At 43.3% G+C, this 25,232-nt stretch overlaps 1 protein-coding gene across 1 annotated transcript in view; it reads right to left on the bottom strand.

Moving 5' to 3' along the window:
• PDSS2 (decaprenyl diphosphate synthase subunit 2) overlaps positions 1-25,232 on the bottom strand; it is a 294,359-nt gene that overhangs the window by 51,954 nt on the left and 217,173 nt on the right. Inside the window, exons 5-6 of the mRNA XM_002714881.5 lie at positions 1,813-1,986; positions 292-423 (exon numbers count right to left, since the gene is read on the bottom strand). Coding sequence (XP_002714927.5) covers positions 292-423; positions 1,813-1,986 — 306 coding nt within the window. The remainder of the gene's footprint in view (positions 1-291; positions 424-1,812; positions 1,987-25,232) is intronic.

Raw genomic sequence — 25,232 nt, 5'->3', positions numbered from 1 at the left:
ACCCCAATGTTTGAAAGCCTTCAGAAAAAAAATCATCGGAGTTAATTAGCATGCACCAAAGCACTTGTTTTGTGTTGCAACAGTAAGAACTCAGATAATAAGAAAACACAATAGTGCATCCTCTTAACTTTTAACTAATATTTTACTGGCTAAAAATGTAGATTATAAGGAAAGAATTTAACTTAAATATGCTCTTATATGGCTAACTATTGCCTTACATCATTATAAAATAATAACTATGCTCTATAATACATACTAATAGTACCTAATTTGTGAGTAATTTCAATTTACCTCTCCAAGCTGCTTCATCCACAAATCTCTTCCAAGAAACTCCTGATGTAAGACTACAGGAGCTGAGTTCAGATTAAAGGCCATGGAGTCACTGCTCTTTTCTTTAATGAAGGGCTGGAGGTCAGAATTGATCTAGAAAAAAAAAAAAAAGTAAAAAGAGTCAGATCGGTGCAGTGTATATACACTAGTATGTTTTCGTCACATTCAGAAAGCTAAAGTTAATGTACTGAAAAATGAAGCGTAAGGGATGCATTTTAGTAAGCAAAAGGACATTCTGGATGATTAACAATAACCTTTAAAATTCTTTAGAAGTAATTTTCTCTAACACTTTCTTTTGTGTGTGTGGCATCACACTTTGTTTTACAGGTAAGGATTTAGATAAAGATTTAATAAATGTAATTACTTAATAAATTATCTAAGATTTAATAAAATATTCCAAAAACTTCTCTAGAGATATCCTACATATGTATATACTTCCCACCTTTTAATGAGCTATTTAAGTAACACCTGAAAAATATTAAATCCCATTTTAAAATTATATATACAGGGGCCAGTGCTGTAGCACAGAGGGTTAACACCCTGGCCTGAAGGGCCAGCATCCCATATGGGCGCCCATTTGAGTCTCAGCTGCTCCACTTCTGATCCAGCTCTCTGCTATGGCCTGGGAAAGCGGAAGATGGCCCAAGTCCTTGGACCCCTGCACCCGTGTGGGAGACCCGGAGGAAGCTCCTGACTCTTGGCTTTAGCCAAGCTCCAGCTGTTGCGGCAAATTGGAGAGTGAACCAGTGGATGGAAGACCTCTCTCTCTCTCTCTCTCTCTCTGCCTCTTCTCTCTGTGTAACTCTGACTTCCAAATAAATAAATAAATCTTTAAAAAATTATATATACAAAGAGGCAACAACGTAGCCACTGATTCGGGGACATTTTGTATTTCACATGCCATTCAAAATATCAGTTATCAGAATTAAAGTTTTTAATTTTATTGAGCATGTTTCCAAATTCCATTAACTGTCTGTAATTTGCTTTACATAGGAGCTTTAATGACACTGTAACAAAAATAATAACAGATAGGAAAGGTCTTCTAAAAGGTCATGGAAAATGCAAATTATGAAAAACCTGCATGGATTTCAAAATTTCTTTGCACCCAATAAACTTACTTTTGAATTCCATTTTCCATGAATTTTTTGCAGTAGGCTTATATTTTTCCATTATGTGAATAGCACTATTACGTGTTATTTAATAATCTACAAGAGTTCTCTCAAGAACCCTTTTGGGTGGTGAGAAAATATAATCAGCACAAATATGGTTTCAGTAAGCTGTAGCTCTGTGCCAAAATTATACAGTACTTAACAATCATGCTGTTTCTATCACATGACAATCACCTTTTATAACCGATAGATTTTAAGCACACAATAAACATTTTTTTTGAGACATAAAAGCAGCTTACTAAATGGCAGAATGTTTTTTGTGTACCCTGTTGGCTGTGTAAGTACGGAAAGAAGCTAAAGGGCGTGCAGATACCTTGTGACTCAGGGCCATGTGCTTCCCGTACTGGAATGCCTTTTCCTGAACCTCTGTGCCATGCTTTGCTAACTCCATTGCAGCTTGGCAGCTCTTCGCTAGCAAGGCACCATGGGAGAGGAAAGTCTGCTCCTTCCAAGCTGATATTCCGATGTCTTCTGTGATACAATTTTCCTAAAAGTGTAACAAAAGCCAAGGCAAAAAAAGCTTTAAGGGTAATCGTTTCTGTTTTTTTGTTGTTGTTGTTTTTTGTTTTTGTTTTTTTTTTAAAGAATCAGAGTTAAGAAATAAGCCATCCAAAACACTCATGCTGTTGCAATAAGACATCACCAAAAAATGCTGAACCTCAGCTCAACTCGAAAGAAATGGGGAGTTGGGGTACTGGTGTTTTAGGGTCCTGGGGAAAAAGTGAAAGAAGTGTTACAGCAAAGCTTATTAAGTGGCTTCTATTAAAATACACCCTGTAGGATACGGCAAAAACTAGAAACTTGGACTTTAAAACTCGACCCTCATCAGGTCTTGAGTGATGCTGAAGTCTATCATATTTAAGCTACGTGAGAGTGTCAATGGCATAACAAAGGAACTGCTTTCTCTTATAAACAGTTACACAGAAAAATCAGAGAGGGTAAACCACTATAATGGAGGAGGGTTAGATCACAGAATCCATCAGTTCATTCTCCTGAGAAGCAAGGCGGTTCCGGAGGATATAACTGTGGTATATTAGATCTGACCTTCAAAAATTATGAAAATCTCTGTAGTATCTGCATGAAAGCAGGTATGGCTGCAACCTCTCGGCCAGTGCTTTCTAACAGAAATGTGATGGGACCTGCATGCACAAAGTAAGACTTTCTAGTAGCCACACCAAAAAAAGTGCAAGGAAACAGGTTAAATTAATCTTAATGACATATTTCATCTCTCCCAATACATCCAAATACTATCATTCCACCAAGGTGCCGTTCACTCCTTTTCACACTAAGGTTCTGAAATGAAATCTGTGTGTATTTTACACTTGCAACATCAGTCACAGGCCAAGTGCTCCACAATGGACAGCTGGGCCTGGGCAGCGGACAGAAACGATGATGCAAACACGCAGAACAAAGTTCATCCGGAAGGAGTAATTGATTAATCCAAACATTTTCCTTCCTACACCCCTCCTGTCATGATCCTTCTACTTTTACCATTATTTGAGGACAAAATAAAAAATATTAAGAAAACTTCAGTGGGGTCATTGAAAGATCTTATTCAGCTTCATCTCTTTTATCATGTTGAGGGGAACATTTAGCCTACTGGACAAGTCAAACTCTCAGCTTAATTTTACTAAACCTCGCAACCAAAAGAAAGCTTCAGGGGCCAGAGTTGTGATGCGGCAGGTTAAACCCCTGCCCACCATGCCAGCATCCCATACTGTGGCCCTGCTGATGTGCCTGGAGAAATCAGCGGAAGACGGCCCAAGTATCTGGACCCCTGCCACCCATGTGGGAGACCCAGATACAATTCCAGGCTCCTGGCTTTGGCCTGGCCCAGCCCCAGCTGCTGTGGCCATTTCAGGAGTAACCCAGCAGATGGAAGATTTCTTTGTCTCTGTCTCTCACCTTTTCTCTGTCACTCTGCTTTTCAAATAAATAAAATAAATCCTAAAAAAGAATCCCCACTATGGCAACATAATATTGGGCAATGTTTAAAAAGCCACAAAGAAGAGATATAATGCATAAACTTAAGACCTACATTAGGTATAATTGGAGAACATATTTTAATGTGAAATTTAACAGGTTATATTTATAAACCTAAGAAAAACTATATTATTTTTTCATAGAAAGGCATTTGACAAAAATTCAACCTCTTTTTTTATATATTCGGAAGGCAGATTAAGGAAGAGGGAGAGAAAGGAAGACCTTTCTCTCTGTTTCTCCCTCTCACTGTCTGTAACTCTACCTGTCAAATAAATAAACAAAAAAATCTTTAAAAAAAATAAGAACAGTGTCTGCTAATAATAATGGGGGCCGGCGCTGTGGCACAGTGGGTTAACGTCCTGGCCTGAAGCACCGGCATCCCATATGGGCGCCGGTTCTAGTCCTGTCTGCTCCTCTTCCAATCCAGCTCTCTGCTATGGCCTGGGAAAGCAGTAGAAGATGGACCAAGTCCTTGGGCCCCTGCACCTGCGTGGGAGAACTGGAGGAAGCTCCTGGCTCCTGGCTTCAGATTGGTACAGCTCTGGCCGTTGCAGCCATCTGGGGAGTGAACCATCAGATGGAAGACTTCTCTCTCTTTGCCTCTCCTCTCTCTGTGTAACTCTTTCAAATAAATAATAAATAAATCTTTAAAAAATGTTTATATAAAAAAAAGAAAGAGGGAGAGAAGGCAGGGGAGATCTCCCATCATTGATTCATTCCTCAAATACCTACAACAGCTGGAGCTGGACCAATCTGAAACCAGGAGCTGGCAACTGAATCCAGGTCTTCCACATGGGTGGCAGGGACCCAACTACTTAAGCTATCACCTGTGGCCTCCTAAGGTGCATATTAGCAGGAAGCTAAAATCGGGAGTGGATTTGGGACTTGAACCCAGGCACTCATATGGGATGCAGGAGTCCCAAGCAGTAAAACCACTACATCAGACACTCACCCCTCAACTCCTATTCTTCTTCCTCTTTTTGAAAGGTTTCTTTATTTATTTGAAAGTCAGGTTACAGAGAGAAGGAGACACAGAGACAGAGAGATAGACATCTTCCATCTGCTGGTTCACTTCCCAAGAGGATGCAATGGCCAGGGCTGAACCAGGCCCAGCCAGGAGCCAGTAGCTTCATCCATGTTTCCCACATGGATGGCACACTTGTGGGTCCCCTCTGCTGCTTTTCTCAGGCCATCTGCATGGAGCTGGACTGGAAGTGGAGCAGCTAAGAAATGAACTGGTGCCCTTGTGAGATGCCAGCATTGTAGGTGGTGGCTTTATCCACTATGCGACAATGCCAGCCCTTAAACTTCTACTCTTGATGAGAAAAAAGCTCTTAATAAAAATAGGAACTGACGTGTATTTGTTTAACATGATGGATGTGTGGATGTACACATTTCAGCTAAATGTCAACAAACATTTCATGGAGAAGCATTAACCTTTTCTCACTAACATCAGGAATAAGACAGAGATGCACACATCACCGCTGTTATTCAACATTGTAATGAAAGAGACAAGAGAAAGGCAGATGTCTAAGAATTAGAAGGGGGGACCGGCACTAAGGTGTAGCAGGTAAAGCCGTCGCCTGCAGTGCCAGCAGCCCATAAGGGCACTGGTTCTAGTCCCGGCTGCTCCACTCCAGATCCAGCTCTCTGCTGTGGCCTGGGAAAGCAGTAGAAGATGGCCCAAGTGCTTGGGCCCCTGCACCCACATGGGAAACCAGAAGAGGCTCCTGGCTCCTGGTTTAGGATCGGCACAGCTCTGGCCGTTGTGGCCATCTGGGGAGTGAACCAGCAGATGGAACATCACCTCCCCCACACCACCTCTGCCTCTCTGTGGCTCTGCCTTTTAAATAAAAAAAATAAATCTTTAAAAATAAATAAAACTTGGAAGGGAAGAGCTTAACTATCACTGCTGGAAGACAATATAACTACATTAGGAAAAACAAGGGACTCAACTAAAAAATCATTATAATTCAGAAGATAATTCAGTAAGGTGGCAGTGTGTAAAATTAATAGTTTATAATAAATATAATAAATGTGATAATTATAGCTTTCATGAATAAAAATTAATCAGAAAGTAAGGATTTTTTTTCTTCCATTCTATACACAAAATGAAAGATTAAAAAGTCAGGAATAAACTTAGAAATATGCAAAACTGATATCAAGAAAATGTTAAGATACTACTGAGGAACAGAAGTAATTTAAGTGAATATAAAGACACATGATGTTCAGAGATGGTAAGATCCAACCTCATAAAGTTGCTTTAATAAAACTGTCAATAGAATGCAACTTACAATATTTAATAAAAATCTTATTTTTTTAAAAGATTTATTTATTTATTTGGAAGTCAGAGTTACAGAGAGAGAGAAGAGGCAGAGTGAGAGAGAGAGAGAGAGAGAGACAGAGAAGAGTTCTTCCATCCACTGGTTCACTCCCCAATTGGCTGCAATGGCCAGAGCTGCACTGCTCTGAAGCCAGCAGCCAGGAGCTTCCCCCAGGGTCCCCCACGTGTGTGCAGGGGCCCAAGGACTTGGGTCATCTTCTACTGCTTTCCCAGGCCATAGCAGAGAGCTTGATCTGGAGTGGAGCAGCCGGGACTAGAACCAGTGCCCATATGGGATGTCGACGCTTCAGGCCAGGGCATTAACCCGCTGTGCCACAGCATTGGCCCCCAAAAATCCTATTTTTAAAAAAATAAAACTGACAATAACTCTGAAAAGCAGGCAACTTGATTCTAAAGTTCTCACAGGGAAAATAAACAAACAAGAATAGTCAAGAAAACTTGAAAAAAAGAAGAGCAATGTGGGGGTGAAGAAGGAGGTGGTTAAATATCATATACTACAAAGCCTAATTAAAAACAAACAAAACATGTATTCTGTAAACAGATAATGGACAGTATAGAAAGTCCAGAAAGCAAACAAGCCATACACAGGAATTATTATATTTTAGGGAAATGTTAGACTTTTCAGTATATGGTGCTATCTGCAAAACTAAAGTCTGCATTTCACACCACTGACCAGGATAAACTTCAAATGGTTCAAAAAAAAAAAAAAAAAAAAAAAAGACAACCAACCAGAAAATCCTAGGCAACATTAGAAGATAAACCGCATTTCCTGTAATAGACAAAATGGCGAATATCCTATGACAGGCTTAATAACATCCTCTCATCTTGCAAAGATGGCTGGAATCTCTATGGGGGGTCATCAGGATTCCCTTCAGGATTTTGAGATGGGGCTAGGGAGGGGGTGCCGGGTCTTCATCAGACAGAGGCAGTGAGGCAGTGTCATGGAAGGTGAAGTACTGATGGAGGGAGAGGCACGCTGCTGGCTGTGAAGCTGAAAGACAGGGCCGTGAACCAAAGAATGAAGGCAGCAACTGGAAAAGGCAAGGAGCCCCCAGAAGGAATGCCACCCTGTCAGTATCTTGCTTTTTGTGGCTTCTGATGGATAAAACAAGTCCCCACCTCCCTAAAGCTGGGGAGAAACAGGCCTCTCAAACATGGGTGGGGGAAGTGGAAACCGGAGGGAATTTCACAACGCTCTATCAAAATTACAAATGTATTGGCTTTGTGATCCAACAATCTCACTTCCAGGAATTAATCACAGATACAACTACACACACGGGATGAAATATGCACAAGATTAGTTGCTAATTCACCCAGCGGCCAAGGTGATCCTTTTGCAAGGTGTGCCGGAAGGATGCTGGTCTCGGGTTGTTTCTCAAGCGCTGCAGGCGGCTCCCCCTGGAGGCCTCACATGCTGCTCCCTGGCAGACATTCTCCCCAGATGTTTGCACCGCCGGAGTCCTCACTGCTTTCCAGTCTCTGCTCAAAATTCAATCCATCTTTAACAGCCCCCCTCCCTCTCCCGCTACTTCCTGTCTTTCCACCTGGCTTTAAACATTTTCCCCTCGATACTACTGGACCCTCATAGCTGCGGTCAATAGTTGGTTGTGTATCTCCGTCACTAAAACACAAACTCCATGAAAGCCAGGCAATCCATTTCGTCCTCTGTTGAATCAGTAGCCTCTAAAATAGTGCTTTAGGTATGCAATGAATATTTGTGGGATCTTTTATCATCCTTCCTTTTTGTATTTCTCTTTCTCTTTTCTACCTTCCTCTATCCTTCCTGACTTGATATCAAAAAGGAGTGAAGTAATTCTCCTTTAACATCTCTCTACTGCTCACAGAATCAAGATAAGCTCCAAATAGCAGAGAGTTCAAGGCCTTCCTTTTTATCATAGCAAGTGATGCTCTTAGCCCCAACTCCAAACCCAGATTAGTCCCTTAGAGGCTGGCATTTCAGCTGTATAGGACCGTTTTCCATTTCTTGAAGAAAAAAAAAAAAACACACCCAAAAACAACAACAAACTGTACTTTCACACTTGTGTGCATCTAAGAATATTATTCCCTTCAAGGGAGTATCATTTGCTCCCATCTCTGTCCAGTGGACCTGAACACATCCAGTCCAAATATCACTTGAGGAGCATTCTCAAAAACACCAACAAATATTTTATCTTTAGATTAACAAAATTTTATTTATATTTCAACATGGCATTTACTTCTCTTTTAATTGTATGACTGCTTATGAATCTGTTTCCTTGAAGATTGGAACTGGTCCTGGTCACCTTCACACGCTTTCATTAGTCAGGTCATACTGAAGTTTCAACAAATGTTTGCTAAATGAACAGATTTGTGTTTATCTGTTGCATTTACTAATTTTTAAACTTTAAAAGCTAATGGGGAGATATATCCATACAATGACATACTATTTGGCAATAATGGGAAAGGAACTAATGGAGTGGGATTTTGCCTAGTGGTTAAGATGTCCCTTTCCCACATTGGAGCACCTGGGTCCAGTTCCTTGCTCCAGCTCCTGACTCTAGCTTCCTGCTAATACAGACCCTGGGAGACAGCACTGATGGCTCAGGTAACTTGGTTCTTGCCACTTATAAAGGAGACCTGCATTGAGTTCCTGGCTTCTAGCTTTGGCCCAGGCCCAGTCACAGCCATAAGAAATGAACAAGTGGATATGGGAGTTCTCTCAGTATCTCTGTGTCTGTCTCTCAAACAAAAATAAATAAATAAATAGAACTTCTGATACCAGTTATGCCATGGATGAGACCCAAATGTAGTACGCTAAGTGAAATAAGCCAGAGGCAACAGACCATATATTTTGTAAGATTATTACATGAAACATAAATTCGTGGTTGCCCAGGGCTGGAGGTAGGAACGGTAAATGGGTGTGAGGGATTATGTGAAAATGTCCTAAAACTGATTTATGGTGATGCTTACATTACTTGATAAAGTTATTAAAAATTATTGAATTGTATGCTTGAAATGGGTGAATTTTATGATACATAAAATATGTCTCAATAACATTAAAAAAGAATGCATATGATTTTTTAAAAAAATACTTTTTTTTAATCATTTGAAAGGCAGAATTACCAAGAGGGAGACAAAGGCACACACATAGAACAAGAGAGAGATATCTTCCATCTGCTGGTTCACTCTGAAATTACTGCAACAGCCGGGGCTGTGCCAGGCTGTGCCAGGAGTTTCAAACTCCATCCATCTTTTTCATGTGGGTGGCAGGGGCCCAAATACTTGGGCTAGCTTATGCTGCTTCCCAGGTGCATTAGCAAGGAGCTGGACTGGAACCAGTGCTATATGGGATGTTGGTGTTGCAGGTGGCAGCCTAACCTGCTGTGCCACAGTGCTGGCCCTCTGATATGTATAATTTCTATACACCTTGGTCTCAACTTTTTGTTAATTTATTTACACAACAAAGATTTACTCAGGTTCTGTTGTTGATCAGGCTCCCTGCAAAGCAATTTAGATTTGAAGATTAATGAACAGCCTGTCCTCAAGAAGCTCAAAGTTCAGGGATAGAATGTATATGTATAAAGATGTAGATATAAAATACAGATATCTTCATATATAATAGTTCTATTTCAGAATAATAATTGCAGGATCTCTAATTTTCAAAGGTTTAGTCTTTTTCTTATTTTATTTCATTTATTTGACAGGTAGAGTTACAGACAGTGAGAGCGAGAGACAGAGAGAAAGGTCTTCCTTCCGTTGGTTCACTCCCCAAATGGCTGCTACAGCCAGAGCTATGCCAATCCGAAGCCAGGAGCCAGGCACTTCTTCCTGGTCTCCCACACGGGTGCAGGCGCCCAAGCACTTGGGTCATCCTCCACTGCCTTCCTGGGCCACAGCAGAGAGCTGGACTAGAAGAGGAGCAACCGGCACTAGAACCCAGGCCTATATGGGATTCCAGCGCTGCAGGTGGAGGATTAGCCAAGTGAGCCATGGCGCCGGCCCCAGTCTTTTTCTCTAAAATATTTTATTTATTTGAGAAGTAGAGTTACAGACAGTGAGAGGGAGAGACAGAGAAAGGTCTTCCATCTGCTGGTTCACTCCCAGATGGCTGCAATGGCTGGAGCTTCACCAATCAGAAGCCAGGAACCAGGAGCTTCTTCTGGGTCTCCCAGGTGGGTGCAGGGGCCCAAGCAGCTGGGCCATCTTCACTGCTTTCCCAGGCCATAGCAGAGAGTTGGACCGGAAGAGGAGCAGCTGAGACTAGAACCAGGGCCCATATGGGGTGCAGGCACCATAGGCTGAAGATTAATCTACTGCGCCATGGTGCTGGCCCCAAAGATTTAGTTTTGTCCATTGTGTATTTCTTGGGGTTATGATCTTTTATTTATTATATTTTTTCCTTAAAAATCTTTTTAAAGATTTATTTATTTGTTTGAAAGGCAGACTGGCCGAGAGAGAAGGAGAGTGATAGGAAGAGAGGAGGGGGGAGAGGGAGAGAGAGAATGAGCACTACCTGCTGGTTCCCTCCACCAGATGTGTGCAACAGCTGGGGCTGGGCCCGGCCAAAGCCAGGAGCAAGGAACCCCAACTGAGTGTCGCACTGGGAGGTGGCAGGGACCCAAGTACAGGGGCCATTATCTGCTGCCTTCTGAGGCTCGCTAGCACGAAGCTGGATCAGATACAACCAGCCAGGACTTGATGAGGCACTCCAGAATAGCATGCAGGCATCTCAACCTGCTGCACACAATGCCTACCCTTTAACTTTTTTTTTTTTTTTTATTTTTTTTTTTTTTTTTTATTTTTTGACAGGCAGAGTGGACAGTGAGAGAGAGAGACAGAGAGAGAAAGGTCTTCCTTTGCCGTTGGTTCACCCTCCAATGGCCGCCGCTGCAGCCGGCGCACCGTGCTGATCCGATGGCAGGAGCCAGGATCCAGGTGCTTTTCCTGGTCTCCCATGGGGTGCAGGGCCCAAGCACCTGGGCCATCCTCCACTGCACTCCCTGCCCATAGCAGAGAGCTGGCCTGGAAGAGGGGCAACCGGGACAGAATCCGGCGCCCCGACCGGGACTAGAACCCGGTGTGCCGGCGCCGCAAGGTGGAGGATTAGCCTATTGAGCCACGGCGCCGGCCCCTTTAACATTTTTTAAAAATTTATTTATCTGAGAGGGAGAGAGAAAGAGAGAGCTCCCATTCGATAGTTCACTTTCCAAATACCTGCAATGGCCAGGCCAAAGCTAGGAGCCAGGAACTCAATCCAGGTTTCCCATATGGGTGCAGACACCAATTTATTTGAGCCCTAACCGCAACATTAAATTATTATTAAATTTCTACATTAAATTATGCAGGTAATACACAATCACTGAAAAAATTAGAAAATACAAGTAACCCAGAAACAAATAGGGTCTCTTGAAATCACCATAAGTAAACAACTTTGTTTCTAAGTTAATAAAAACTATTATTTCTGAATATTATTACCTATTGTGAACCTGGTTACTAGTGAAACAAAATCCTTCCATTCATTTCTATTTGTCACGTATATATGAGTACTAAGAGAACGTGCTCTATTACAAAGGAAGTGAGTGTGGGGCCAGCACTGTGGCGTAGCAGGTAAAGCCGCAACCTGCAGTGCTGGCATCCCACTTGGGCGCCAGTTCAAGTCCTGGCTGCTCCACTTCTGATCCAGCTCTCTGCTGTGGCCTGGAAAAGCAGGAGAAGATGGCCCAAGTCCTTGGGCCCCTGTACCTGTGTGGGAGACCTGGATGAAGCACCAGGCTCTGGCTTCGGATCAGCACAGCTCCAGCCATTGTGGCCAACTGGGGAGTGAATCAGCGGATGGAAAGCCTCTCTCTCTCTCTGCCTCTCCTCTCTCTGTGTAACTTTGACTTTCAAATAAATAAATAAAAAAAAAAAAAAAAAAAAAAAAAAAACAAAAAACAAAGGAAGTGAGTATACAACTGTAAGTCAAGAAACTGGCTCAGTAACCCCCTCCAAACCAGTATCTGCAGATGTTAGAGATACAGAACTTGTGTGAAATGAATGAATGTAGTTAGAATAACTGAGATTCAGACACACAGTTTTTTCTAAAGAGTTATTATACATAAAAGGAGAATATATTCAGTGAATATTTGCTTTTGGTGAGATTTCCTTTTTTTCAGAAAGGTAAAGTATGTTAGCAAACTTATAAAATGACTCCAGACATTAGTATCTACTGAAAAATGTAGGTTGGCTATTCACCATCATATGACCATTTTGCTCAAGGCTGGTTCAAATAATAGGAGAAGTAACACAGAAGCAGTAGGACAGTGCTTCCCAAGATAGTGGCACTAGTGGTTCTGCCCAGATGGAACATGGTGTTCCATCATTTTACTGACTGGGAGACATGCACTTTGAATTGCTTCTCTCACAGGGTTACAGATTTGTATATCAGAGGATTCTTGAAAAAGTTTGTGGGGGAAGGTTTTTGGCCTAGGGGTTACCATATTGGAGGGTCTATTTCAATTCCTGGCTCTGGTTTGATTCCAGCTTCCTGATGTTGTGGATCCTGGGAGGTAGCAGATGATGGCTCAAGTTGTTGTCCCTACCAGCTACATGGGAGACCTGGACTGGGTTCACAGTTCCCACCCTGGCCCTGCCTAGTTTTGGCTATCACAAGCATTTGAGGAGTGAACCAGCAGATGGCAGCTCTCTCTGTTTCTGTGCTGCTTGAATTAAAAAAAAAAAAAAGTCTGAAAAAATGGAATTGAAAGGTAAGTGTTTTTCAGTGCACAAAATTTTGGAATCCACCATGGGGTAAGCGTTTAGCTCAGAGGCCACCAGGGACTCCCACATCCCACATCACAGTGCCTGAGGAGAGTCTAAGCTCCACTGCCCATCCAGTTTCCTGCTAATGTACATTCTGGGAAGCAGCAGGTGATGGCTCAAATATGTGGGGCCCTGCCATCCATGTGGGAAACAGACTGGATTCAGGGCTTCTAGCTTTATCCCGGTTCAGCTCCAACTGATGCCATGGGCATCTGGGGAGTGAACCAGCAAATGAAAGATCTCTCTCTCTTTTTCTCTCTGTTTCTATCTTTCTGTTTTCAAGCACAGTGAAAATAAATTTAGAACATTTAAAAAACTCAAAGAAAATGCAGTATTTCAATTATTTTTTGAACCAAAATAAATTTATCTTTTAATTCCATTTTCCATGAGTTTTTTTGAAGTACTTTCCCATCTATTCATGTGAGACCAAGACACATTTGTAACAGGGGCTGCTCAGAATTAAAGATCTAGCCCATGGCCCAGAACAAAAGAAAAACTAATAGGCCCAGGAAGATGTTAAAGTCCCAGCTAGAACCTGCCAAGTATCAGAAGAGAAGAATTTTGGAAATTCAGAAGCAAGCTACCTGTAGAGTTAAAAGTATTTTAAAGGAAATAAGCAAATGTTTTCTGTTTTCATGCTTCCCACTTTCAGATTCACACTCTGAGCCACTGCCTTTATAAATGCACTTGAGGGCTGGCATTCCGGCGCAGCAGCTTAACCTGTTGCCTGCAATGCCAGCATCCCAGATGAGTGCCGGTTTGAGCCCTGGATACTGCACTTCCAATCTAGCTCTCTATTACGGCGCCTAGGAAGGCAGCAAAAGATGGCCCAAGTGCATGGGCCCCTGCCACCCCTGTGGGAGACCCAGATGGGCTTCCGGGCTTCTAGTTTCAGCCTGGCCTACCCTTGGTCATTGTGGCCATTTGGGGAGTCAACTAGCAGATGGAAGAGCTCTTTTTCTGTTTCTTCTCTCTCTCTAACTCTGCCTTTCAAATAAGTAAATAAATAACTCTTTATATATATAAACACAACCTAAATTTGGGTTGGATGAGAGACTATATCTCTCCAATGCCATATTTCATCATTTAAAAAGTTTGCTTTAAGTTGTCCTTTATAATTATTTTGAGAAGCTAAACAAAACAGCCAATGTTATTTAAAAAAAAGTATAGGAAAGTTTTCTATAAATCTCTACATGTAGGGATAGAAGAATGGAATTGAATATTTCTTGGGAGCCAACTACACAATGACATGTTCACATTCTTTAACAGTCCTAAAAAATCTAAGCATCATCATCCCCATTTAATAGGTAAAGATATTTCAAGAGTGTATTTTGACTAAGACTAGTGAGTGGCAGAATACAGAAGTCAGATTCTGTTTTGCTTAATGCATAGTATAAATATACGCAATACTCAATGCAATGCTTCAAAATAGCTTGAATTTAACAGCAAATGACACAATTTCATCCACATGCTAAAAAAAAAGGATTGAAGCCTGTATATTCTGCCTTTAAATCATATCCATTGGAGAGATCCAAGAGCCTAGAGAACACAAAAAAACAAGATTAGAAGCAATAGATATCTTAAGTATTTTTCAGCAATCTTGAGAGAAAAAAAGTATAATTTTTAAAAAAGATTTATTTCCTTATTTGAAAGTCAGTTATAGAGATAAACAGAAGGACAGGGAGAGCGAGAGAAGAGAGAGAAGAGAGAGAGAGAGGTCTTTCATCTGCTGGTTCATTCCCCAGATCGTTGCAACAGCCAGTGCTGGGCCAGACTGAAGCTGGGAGCCAGGAATTTCAACCGGTAAAAAAATGTTTCTATAAAGTACAGCGTTGAAATTTTACTCAGAAATTAAAGAGAAGGATTGCCAGGGAATTAAAAAATTTAGGAATTCTTTGGCCTTGGGTCAGCTAGCCCCTTCCGCTCTCCCCACTAGTCAGTTCTTGGTAAGATGTTCAGGAATGGCCATGCTAAGAGGGGGCAGGATGGAGGAGGGAAGACTGTCTTATAGCACGGCTCCTTCACACCACCAGCTGGAGGGGTGCCTGGCATGGGGGGCCCTGAAGAGCTGGATGGCAGCAGACAGTCTTTGGACAGAGTGCACTGAAGGGGCAGAAGGGAATATGGAATAATTTATTTGAGGTGAATTAATTAGATGGTACATCAGGGAAACCTGGCCTGCTATAAAATGCAGCATGGGCTGGTAGGTGGCTACCATGTAAATGTGCAGTAGCTGCAGTTTAACTGATTTTTGCATGTGTGCCTATTATATGCTAGGCACTGTGGACCTGAGAATTAGGCATTAGGCCTTGACCTTTAGGAGTAGTTGTTAGCAGGGGAAGAAACAGTAAATGATTATAAAGCAGCTGTGGATGTGAAAAGAGCCATGTTTACTCTCAGAGAAGGGAGTGAACAGTTCTCTCAAGGAAGCCTTAGGGGGAGCTTTAGTGGCTGGACTATTAACTGAGCCTGGTTCTGCACAAACTGGAATTAGCCAGGAAGATAAGATAGCGATGACCCTGGGGTACTGATGTCAGTTCTATATTGCTGCAAAGTGCAGTGGGAGACATAGGTGAGGAAAGACAAGAGGACCAGGTGGGTAGAGCCCGGGAGCGTAGGACCCTATCATTTAGGTGCTGGGAAACTGTTTTCAAAGCAGGAAAGGACAGGATTCCATGCTCAATTGAGTTGGGTAGAGTGTTATATTCCAGGTGAGTGGGATTTAAGAGGCAAGACAGATACGAGCTGCTTAAAAGGTGAAACAAAAGTCGCCTTATTGTGGACAGGACCCAGGACAGCTGCTCACCCAGGAGCCGCTCCTCCTCACCTTACTAACAAAGCCCTAATCTTGTTCAGGTGCTCACTGCTCTGGCCAGTGATTAACTCAGGAATGGATATGTGTTCCAGCGGGAGCTCAGGAAACATGGGTAGAGTACACCAGAGAGCTCTCAGGAAAGAGACTCTGGTAAGAAGTGGGAACTGTTTCCTCCGGATGTTCAGTCTTGATGAGATGGTCTCCGGATTACAGCAGCCAAACTGGTGTCAGCCTGATGATAAATACAACACCAGGAGGCAGAGCAGAGAGACAGAGAACCTTGACATTGTACTACTGGGTTAACCATCTCTGGTCCTGACAACCTCTGCATCTTTCAGATTTATTTATTTATTTGAAAGAGTTAGCAAGAGGAGAGAGAGAGAGAGAGCGAGGGAGGGAGGGAGAGTTGTCTTCCATCTGCTAGTTCACTCCCCAGAAGGCCGCAACAGCCAGAGGTGCGCCAATACAAAGCCAGGAGCCCGGAGCTCCTGCGGGTGCAGGGGCCCAAGGACTTGGGCCATCTTCTACTGCTTTCCCAGGCCATAACAGAGAGCCAGATCGGAAGTGGAGCAGCTGGGTCTTGAACCGGCGCCCATATGAGATGCCAGCGCTTTAGGCTAGGGAGTTAACCCGCTGCACCACAGCCCCAGCCCCAACCTCTGCGTCTTTATATATCTTTTAAAGATATTATTTATTCGAGAGGTAGAGTTGCAGACAGTGAGAGGGGGAGACAGAGAAAGTCTTCCATCCATTGGTTCACTCCCCAAAGGCTGCAACGGTAGGAGCAGGGCTGATCTGAAGCCAGGAGCCAGGAGTTTCTTCCCAGTCTCCCATGCAGGTGCAGTGGCCCAAGCACTTAGGCCATCTTCCAATGCTTTCCCAGGCCATAACAGAGAGCTGGATCCGGAATGGAGCAGCTGGCAGCTTTATCTGCTACACCACAGCGCCAGCCCCTTCCCAATGTATCTTAGGGGTGAGGCAGTCAACAAGCCTAAGATTCTAGCGAAAGAGACCTAGATCCCCACCACTAGATGGGAGAGGAGGAAAGGAGAGTCAAAGGATCTTCAGCCCCTTCTTTTTTAACCACCACAGTCTAGTGGTGAGGAGAACGCTCAGGAGAGCCGCTGTTTCTCTGCTCACTCTCAGCGAGGCTTCAGAGGAAGGCAGTGATGGAGTGAGGCAGCCACAGCAGTGGGCGTGGGGAGGGGCAGAGGTGTTAGGCATGATCCTAAGGTTTTGACTTGAAGATCTGGATGTGAAGACAGACAGCAAGAGAGCAGTTCTGGCAGGATGGAGCAAGTTCCTGCTCTTAGATGTGCTGAGAATGAGATGGCCATTGGTGGAAAGAGTGAGCAGCTAAACACTAGTTCCACAGCCAGGAGTGATCTGGGATTAAGACTGATCTGGGGCTGCCTGGCACACTCACAGATGGTAACTGAAGGCTGGGGCTTCATTTTCTGGACAGTTTATTCTTGTCCTTTGATCAGAATGGTATTCTATTAAACACTTTCCATGTTTAATAGTGATGTTTCATCTCTCAGGCAACTCAACTGCCTTTTAAGATGTTTTGTGGTGCTGGTTGACAATGAGTGACCTAGAGTACTTCCAAATGGTGTACAAATTCAGTTTAAACGTTTAGCAAATAAAACATTCACCAAGCAGACCCACTTGAAATTTGAGGGTATACTTGATCAAAGGGGCCATTACACACTCTAAGCTCTTTCAGACCCAGTGGCTTTTCTGCCTTCTAGATATCTCTATCAGCCTTCACTTCACCATCTTTGCATATTTAATCCAACACCCTTAGGTTTGATTTCTAATACTTTTATTTATTTTTATTTCACAATATACTAGTTGTTGTTGAACTCCCTTTAAATACAAATATTTTAATGATTATAAAACATATAGTACTGTTTCTTAAATGTGGTGGTAGATAGCTAGGTGTTTTATTTTTGCTCTTTAAGCCATATATACATATATATATATAAAATTAAAAAACAAACTACATATATCTGCAATATATACTTTTGTATATTTTGTATATTTTATAATGAATACCACTTCAAAATATTCTCAATAGTCTTTAAATCAGAATAAGTTCAACATTTCTATTTTCAACGAATGATTTGATTGTGACTACTTTGTGAAAAAGTAAAATTACGGGTATTATTATCACTGCCAGCATCTTCAGTCTTGGATTTGTGAGTGATACAAGCTTGAACAGATGCCCAGCAACCACTAAAACGTGACATGGCATGTTTTACTAGCTCATTAATGCATGCCTTGGGTACAATGTGAGGGGACAGGTTGTGAGTAAATGGACCAATGAAATACACCCTAGAGTGTCTTAATGCTTTTACATGGCACTGTTTCACTTTTAAACCTCCTAAAATCCACATTTTCTTTTTTAAACAGCTTTTACGTGCCTATATACTTGTGATATTTTTAACTTCAAAAGAAAGGAAAATAAACTTTTCCCATTTCTGATCTATAAAATAAAACTTCCAATATGAACTCCATTCCACTTGGGTAGGGTTAATTAGCTTCTTTCAACTCAAACTCACTGATTCCCATTCTCCAACCAAACCCCTCTGTTCACCCTCATCCATTTTTATGGGAATAGCCCTGGATCTTCCAGTGCTGTTATCCTGTGCTGTCTGCAAACATGTACGTTAACGTCTGAGTGGTGAGCACTGTAGTCCTTTCTGGCTGCCAGAGAATCGGCTTCCATCACGAACGGCATGGCACCTAACAGGACCAGGAAGTTCATCACCAACTGACTGCCTTGGTGTCCCTCATCTGGGAAGGCAATAGCACCTAAGATGGCTATTCGGGGAAAATTCACTAAAATGTACAAAATCACACGGGATGTTATCTTTATGTTTGGATCCAAAACTCATACTGGTAGTGGCAAGACAACTGGCTTCAGCATGATTTATGACTTCTTGGATTACACAGGGAAAAATGAAACCAGGATGAACATTTAGTCTAACAGTTGATGCCTGCATCCTGTATCAGCATGGCTGGGTTTTCAAACGGTAGTTAGAAACATAACAGGGGATTCCAATTCAATCCCATCAAGGTGGCATGTACCAATGCCATCTCACTAGTCCAAGTGATCAATATCTATTCACAATTTTTTTTTTGACAGGCAGAGTGGATAGTGAGAGAGAGAGACAGAGAGAAAGGTCTTCCTTTGCCACTGGTTCACCCTCCAATGGCCGCCACGGCCGGCACAATGCGGCTGGCGCACTGCGCTGATCAGATGGCAGGAGCCAGGTACTTATCCTGGTCTCCCATGGGGTGCAGGGCCCAAGCACTTGGGCCATCCTCCACTGTGGGGAGCAACTGAGACTAGACTAAGTTACTGGAATTAAGACTTATTCTATGCATCTGCTCTCCCACAATATGGCGCTGAGAGAAAGAGACCAAACAACCTCTACGCAGCTGCCTCATCAGTTTGACAAGCTGCAGGAGCTGAGCCTGCTCCTGATTGGAGGACAGCAGCGTGCTCGGCGTGTGGGTAGCAGAGTTGGGATTGGTGGAAGAGGACTATAAAGGAGGGGAGAGACAACATGCAACATGCACCAGGGAACATCTGAAGGAACATCCGGATAACACCTGAGCAGCCCCCGAGAGAGGTGGCCGGCGGTGTGCCACTCCTCCGCGGAAGTGGGGAAAGTGGCAGGGGGTACCGCCCCTTCACGGAGGTGGAGGGGTCGGCAGCCAACCTGGGAAGGACCAGCAGCAAACCCGGGAAGGGCCAAGCAGACAAAAGAACAGCGCAGGGTCCTGTGTCGTTCCTCCGCGAATGGGGGAGCGACATAATGGTGCCGTGACTCGGATCTGGACGGGGGGGTGGGGGGGGGTGGAAAATACCGGAGAGAGAGAATAGGGAGAGCGTAGGAAAAAAGCAGGATGAAAAGTGCCGGTGAGAAGCTAGTTAGAACCCAGGAAAAAAGCCGCGGGGGAAGAAAAATAGAAGCTAGGAAAGAGGCATTTACTGGGGACGCCCGGGAGACTCAGTCTTCCACTACGCCCACCGCTCCAACATGTCGCGGACGGTACAGACAATGGAGTTCTTTGGCTACTCCTTGCCCACTGGCTACGTCTTCTTCCTCATGCTGGGCACCATCCTCTATTTCTCCCTAAAGATCATCCGTTATGGGCTGAATGTGGTTCCTCTCTCTCTCTCTCCCTACTCCCCACCTCCTCGCAGCTTTTCTTCTAAGTGAGGGAAACGAGGGGGGGGAGGAAATTTCACGCATTCGTAAGAGCAGTCATAGAGACGTCCCCCTGGTTTCTACAGCAGTGGAGGCAGGTGGGACGGCAATTGCACGCAGCTGCGGAGAGGTAGTTTGGTCTCTCTCTCAGCGCCATATTGTGGGAGAGCAGATGCATAGAATAAGTCTTAATTCCAGTAACTTAGCCTAGTCTCAGTTGCTCCCCACACTCCACTGCACTCCCTGGCCACAGCAGAGAGCTGGCCTGGAAGAGGGGCAACCGGGACAGAATCCGGCGCCCCGACCAGGACTAGAACCCAGTGTGCCAGCGCCGCAAGGTGGAGGATTAGCCTAGTGAGCCGCGGCGCCGGCCTCTATTCACAGTTGATCATAATGATAGGACTAAGAGCCAAAGGGAGCACATAAACAAGAATAGTGTCTGCAAATACTAGTTGATAGAATAAAAAAGGGAGAGAACGATCTAACATGGGAAGCAAGATACACAGCAGACCCATAGAATGGCAGATGTCCTAAACAGCACTCTGGCCTCAGAATCAGCCCTTAAGGCACGAGGATCCGGCTGAAAAGCCCATGAGAGTATTTCAGGAATGGACAGCCAAGACACTCTGGCAAAAAAAAAAAAAAAAAAAAAAAAAAAAAAAAAAAAAAAAAAAAAAAAAAACAAACAAACAAACCACCACCTAAATGAAAGATCTCAGTGAGTGAGATCCCAGTGGAAAGAACAGGTCATCAAAGAAGGAGGTACCTTCCTCTGAAGGGAGGAGAGAACTTCCACTTTGACTACGACCTTGTCTGAATATGATCAGAGTCGATGAACTCGGAGGGCTTCCATAGCCTTGGCAACTCATGACAAGAGCCTAGGGTGATTACTGATGCCATAAACAAGAGTGTCAATTTGTTGGGTCAACAACAGGAGTCACTGTGCATTTGCTCCTCATGTGGGATCTCTGTCCTTAATGTGCTGTACATTGTGATTTAATGCTATAACTAGTACTCAAACAGCATTTTTCACTTTGTGTTTCTATGTGCGTGTAAACTGTTGAAATCTTTACTTAATGTATGCTAAACTGATCTTCTGTATATAAAGAGAATTGAAAATGAATCTTGATGTGAATGGAAGGGGGGAGGGAGAGGGAAAGGGGAGGGTTGCAGGTTGAAGGGACATTATGGGGGGGAAGCCATTGTAATCCATAAGCTGTACTTTGGAAATTTATATTCATTAAATAAAAGTTAAAAAAAAAAAAAAAAGAATGGCTGGGTTTAACACCCACCTCTAGTTCCTCAATCCAATTTCTTGCTTATGCAGACCCTGGGAGACAGCAGGGGATGGCTCAAGTGATTAGGTCCCTGCCACCTATCTGGGAAACTTCAATGGAGTTCCCGGCTCTTGTTTGGGCCTGGCCAGGTGCTGGCAGTTGTGGCCATTTGGAGAGTAAACCAGTGGATGTGCACCCCCTTCCCTCCACAAAAAAATAAATAAAATAAAGACAAGCAAAAAAGAAACCAAACATAGACTTGCAAGATACGGCTTGTATGAGAGGAAAAAACCTCGAGTAAACACTGAAAGTGCCCCCAAGAACAGAAGGAAGAAAGGCAAAACTCTGGTAAGAAAAAAGAGCAAAGAGTTTTCAAGGACTTCATGGTGACTATGTAGATTTTTTTTCATCAGAGAAATAATAAGATAACAAAAACTCAGAATACTGTCAGTGTTTCCTAAACAGCCCTGCATGGCATTCCTGGGACTCCAAGGCTAAATCTTTGTTCTCTCTAGCCTGAGGAGGGTTGACATTCCAGTTACTTAATCATTCCTATTCTGAAAGGCAGGGCATGGGTCCTCTGGAAGCCTCCAGATAAACTCCTCAAACCAGATCCTTAATGATAGGTTTGGCCTGGAGCCCCAGGTCTCCATAGATCTTGGACTCCATGTGACTGTCCTTCACTATTGATAAAGTTTGCCTCCAAATTCAGTGGCTTCAAACAACACTCATTTATTATTGCTCGGGTACCTTTGGATCAGCTGGGAATCAACTATTTTAGACTGGCTCTGCTGCTGACTGCACGTCTCTGGTTGGCTGGAGAGGCTCTTCCTCAAGTGTCTCACTCGGTGGACAAGCAGGCTAGCCACGACGTGCTTACAGTGATGGCAGCGGTCCAAGGGAGCCTCCTCCTGGATGAAGCAGGTCAAATGGCCAAGCCCAGAGTCAAGGGGCATGCAAGGAGACTACAGCATACACCCATGGTGAGAGGTCATCACAGCTACCTAGTCAAGGATGTGGACGAGCATATCACCTATCTATCACTGCACAACAAATTACCCCAAACTTCGTGGGTTAAAGAAACAATGTCTCACAACTGCTGTGGGTCAGAAACGTAGGAATGGTTCATCGTGGTGGTTCTAGCCCTGACCCTCTCATGAAACACTAGAGATGCTATATTGGGTAAAGAGATAGAAATGAACGTGGGTAAATATCTTGAATTTCTAATGATTTTCTATTACCTTTTAAACCATATTTAGTGCAATGCAGTTAATTTTGTGGGAAAATATTATTTAGAGGATATTTGGTAATAAAATAAAAATATGTAAAGAATACATTGAAAGATTAATTCTACAAAACACACAATGAGAGAGTAATGAAACAGGAGACATAAATTGTAAATCACTCACTAGGTTGGGAAGTAGGGTACCTGCTGAAGTCCTGGGCCCCTGCCCTACACTTGTTTTCACTGCCAACCAATCTCATCTGCTGCTTCACACCTGTGCTATTTCAACACTTCTCCAGCTGGTCTCTCTGCTTCTAATTTCTTTGGCTTTCAATTTATGCTTTTCACAGCTTCTACAATAATCTTTTTCACAGTTCTTCCCATTTTATAAGATCCTATGGTGATTTCCTACAGCTTAGTATTTTAAATCCGCACTCCTCATTGGTACAAATATTCAAGATTGATTCCCCTGATTTATTTAGTCCCTTGAAAACACTCAGCCTTCCCTAGCAAGGCCCGGCTCAAGCTCCTATTACACCTTTGTCTCCAACCCGACTCTCAATGCACATATACCTGATCTGTCCAGTACAGTTGCTAGAACATAACAGGTGCTCAATAACATTTGTTGGAAGCACAATTGTTAGTGATAACTAGGCAATGCTGAAACAAAATTGTGTATTTCTTTATCTAGGTTCAGTTAAATCTCTGTCCAAAGCACCTTCATGTTTGCATCACATGTGTTTTCTTAGCCCTGTTTGCTTTCCTGAACTCATCTTCAACTACTCTCCTGTCCATTGACCATGTCCCACTGGGCTGGCCTTCTTTCCAGTCCCTGGGCAAAGTAGACCAGTTCCTCTCTCAGGCCTCTGCTTCAGTTGCTTCCTCTTCCTTGAGTACTTTTCCCTCCGCTTTTCGTTTTTCACATGGCTAACTGCTTTGTCATCTGGACCTGTTTATGGGTTATTTGCTCAGAGGGGCTGTCCATCAACAGCTGCTCTAAAGTAGCTCCCTCAATCCTTTTATAAAAATTTATTTATATAGTTATTTATCGAAAAGGCAGAGATTGGGAGAGAGAAGGAGAGTGAGAACGAGTGAGAGAGCGAGATCTCCTATCTGTTAGTACATTCCCCAATGTCTGGCAACAGTCAGGACTGGGACAGGCCAATGCTAGGAGCCAGGGGCTACATCTGGTTTTCCCACATGGGTGGCAGGGACCCAGCTACTTGAGCTATCACCTACTGTCCCCAGGGTGCACATTAGCAGGAAGCTGGAATGGACAGCAAAGCCCAGACATGAACCCAGGGACTCTAATATAGATGAAGGTGTCCCAAGTGGCAGCTTAACTGCACGTCAAATGCTTGCCTCCCCCCAATTCTTCACTCTCTCCCTATTTTGTTCTTTGCTGTGCAGTTATCATCATTAGTTACTTATCTCATGCACTTGTTTATGTGATTACTTATTTATAATCGGTCTGTATACTAAGATGTAAACTCCATGCAGGCAGATACCTTGTTCTCTGAGCACTTGTATCTCCAGTGCCTGACACACAGTGGATGCTCCAAAGATACATTAAATGAGTGAATCAGCAAATGTAACTTCCCAGCCAATGCTCAATGCGATCTCCTGCTCCCAACAAACTTAACCCATTTCTCTTGACTCACTTCTTCTATATATTCTAAAGCTCAACTTAGAAATTATCTCCTCCAAGAAGCTGTCTCTGAGACATTATGAATTATTTTTTTAAATTTATTTTATGTAGTTGAAAGACAGAGTTAGAGAGAGAGAGAGACTGAGACAGAGAGGTCTTCCATCTACTGCTTCACAACTCAAATGGCCACAATGGCCGGGCCTGGGCTGATCTAAAGCCAGAAGCTTCTTTTGGGTCTCCCATATGGGTGTAGGGTCTCAAGCACTTGGGCCATCTCCGCTGCCTTCCCAGGTGCATCAGCAGGGAGCTGGATCAGAAGTAGTGCAGCTGGAACTGTTAACTGGCGCCCATATGGGATGCTGGCGCTGCAGACTCGGGTTTTAACCTGTTGTGCCATAGTGTCGGCCCCATGAATTCTTTTTTTTTTTTTTTTTAAAGATTTATTTATTTATTTGAAAGTCAGAGTTACACAGAGAAGGAGATGCAGAGAGAGAGAGAGAGGTCTTCCATCTACTGGTTCACTCCCCAACTGGCTGCAACAGCCAGAGCTGCGCCGAACGGAAGCCAGGAACCAGGAGCTTCCTCTGGGTCTCTCACGTGGGTGCAGGGGCCCAAGGACTTGGGCCATCTTCTACTGCTTTCTCAGGAGCAGCCGGGACTTGGACCAGCGCCCATAGGGGATGCTGGCAATGCAGGCGGCAGCTTTACACACTATGCCACAGCACCGGCCCCACCATGAATTCTTAATGCTGCATTTTGTCCTATAAACGTATCTGCATGTAAACTATACATATCCTCCTATACACCTTAAGTCATTTCTCAACGACTTACAATAGCTAATACAATGAAAATGCTACGTACATAGTTGTTACACTGTGCTGCTCAGGGAATAATGACATGTTCAGTGGAGACAGTTTTTCTCTGTTCAAGTACTTTTGATCTACGCTTGCTGAATCCACAGATGTGAAACCTTGGCTATAGAGGGCTGACAGTATTACCAATATAAAGAAATGACAAAGTTTGGGGAAAGCCTCCCTCAGAAGGAACAGAACGAATAATCCCTAGAGCTCACATGTGGCTGGGAATAGTTCCTATTCCACCAGTCAGAGAGAGAGAGAGAGACTTCTAATTCATAAGGCATCAGTATAGTACTCAGAGGAGTTCCATTTTAGTGGTGGAATCAGCCTCAGACTAAATGTCACTCTCATCTTGCCTCACAAAACTCAGAGGTAACACCTGAAAGGATCAAACTGTTTCCAATAAATTAACCGCTCACCAGTGTTTACAGGGATACAGAAATATCTAGCATCCAACAGAATGAAATATACATTGTCTGGAACCCAGTCAGAAATAATCAAGCCAGCCTGAAAAGCAGAAAACACAGCCCCTAGCAAGGAGAAAAATCGTCCAATTAAACTGACCCAGATGGTATCATTAA

Source organism: Oryctolagus cuniculus, chromosome 5 (assembly GCF_964237555.1).
Source record: "Oryctolagus cuniculus chromosome 5, mOryCun1.1, whole genome shotgun sequence".
Taxonomy (NCBI): Eukaryota; Metazoa; Chordata; class Mammalia; order Lagomorpha; family Leporidae; genus Oryctolagus; species Oryctolagus cuniculus.
This window is presented reverse-complemented; position numbering and strand designations above follow the sequence as displayed.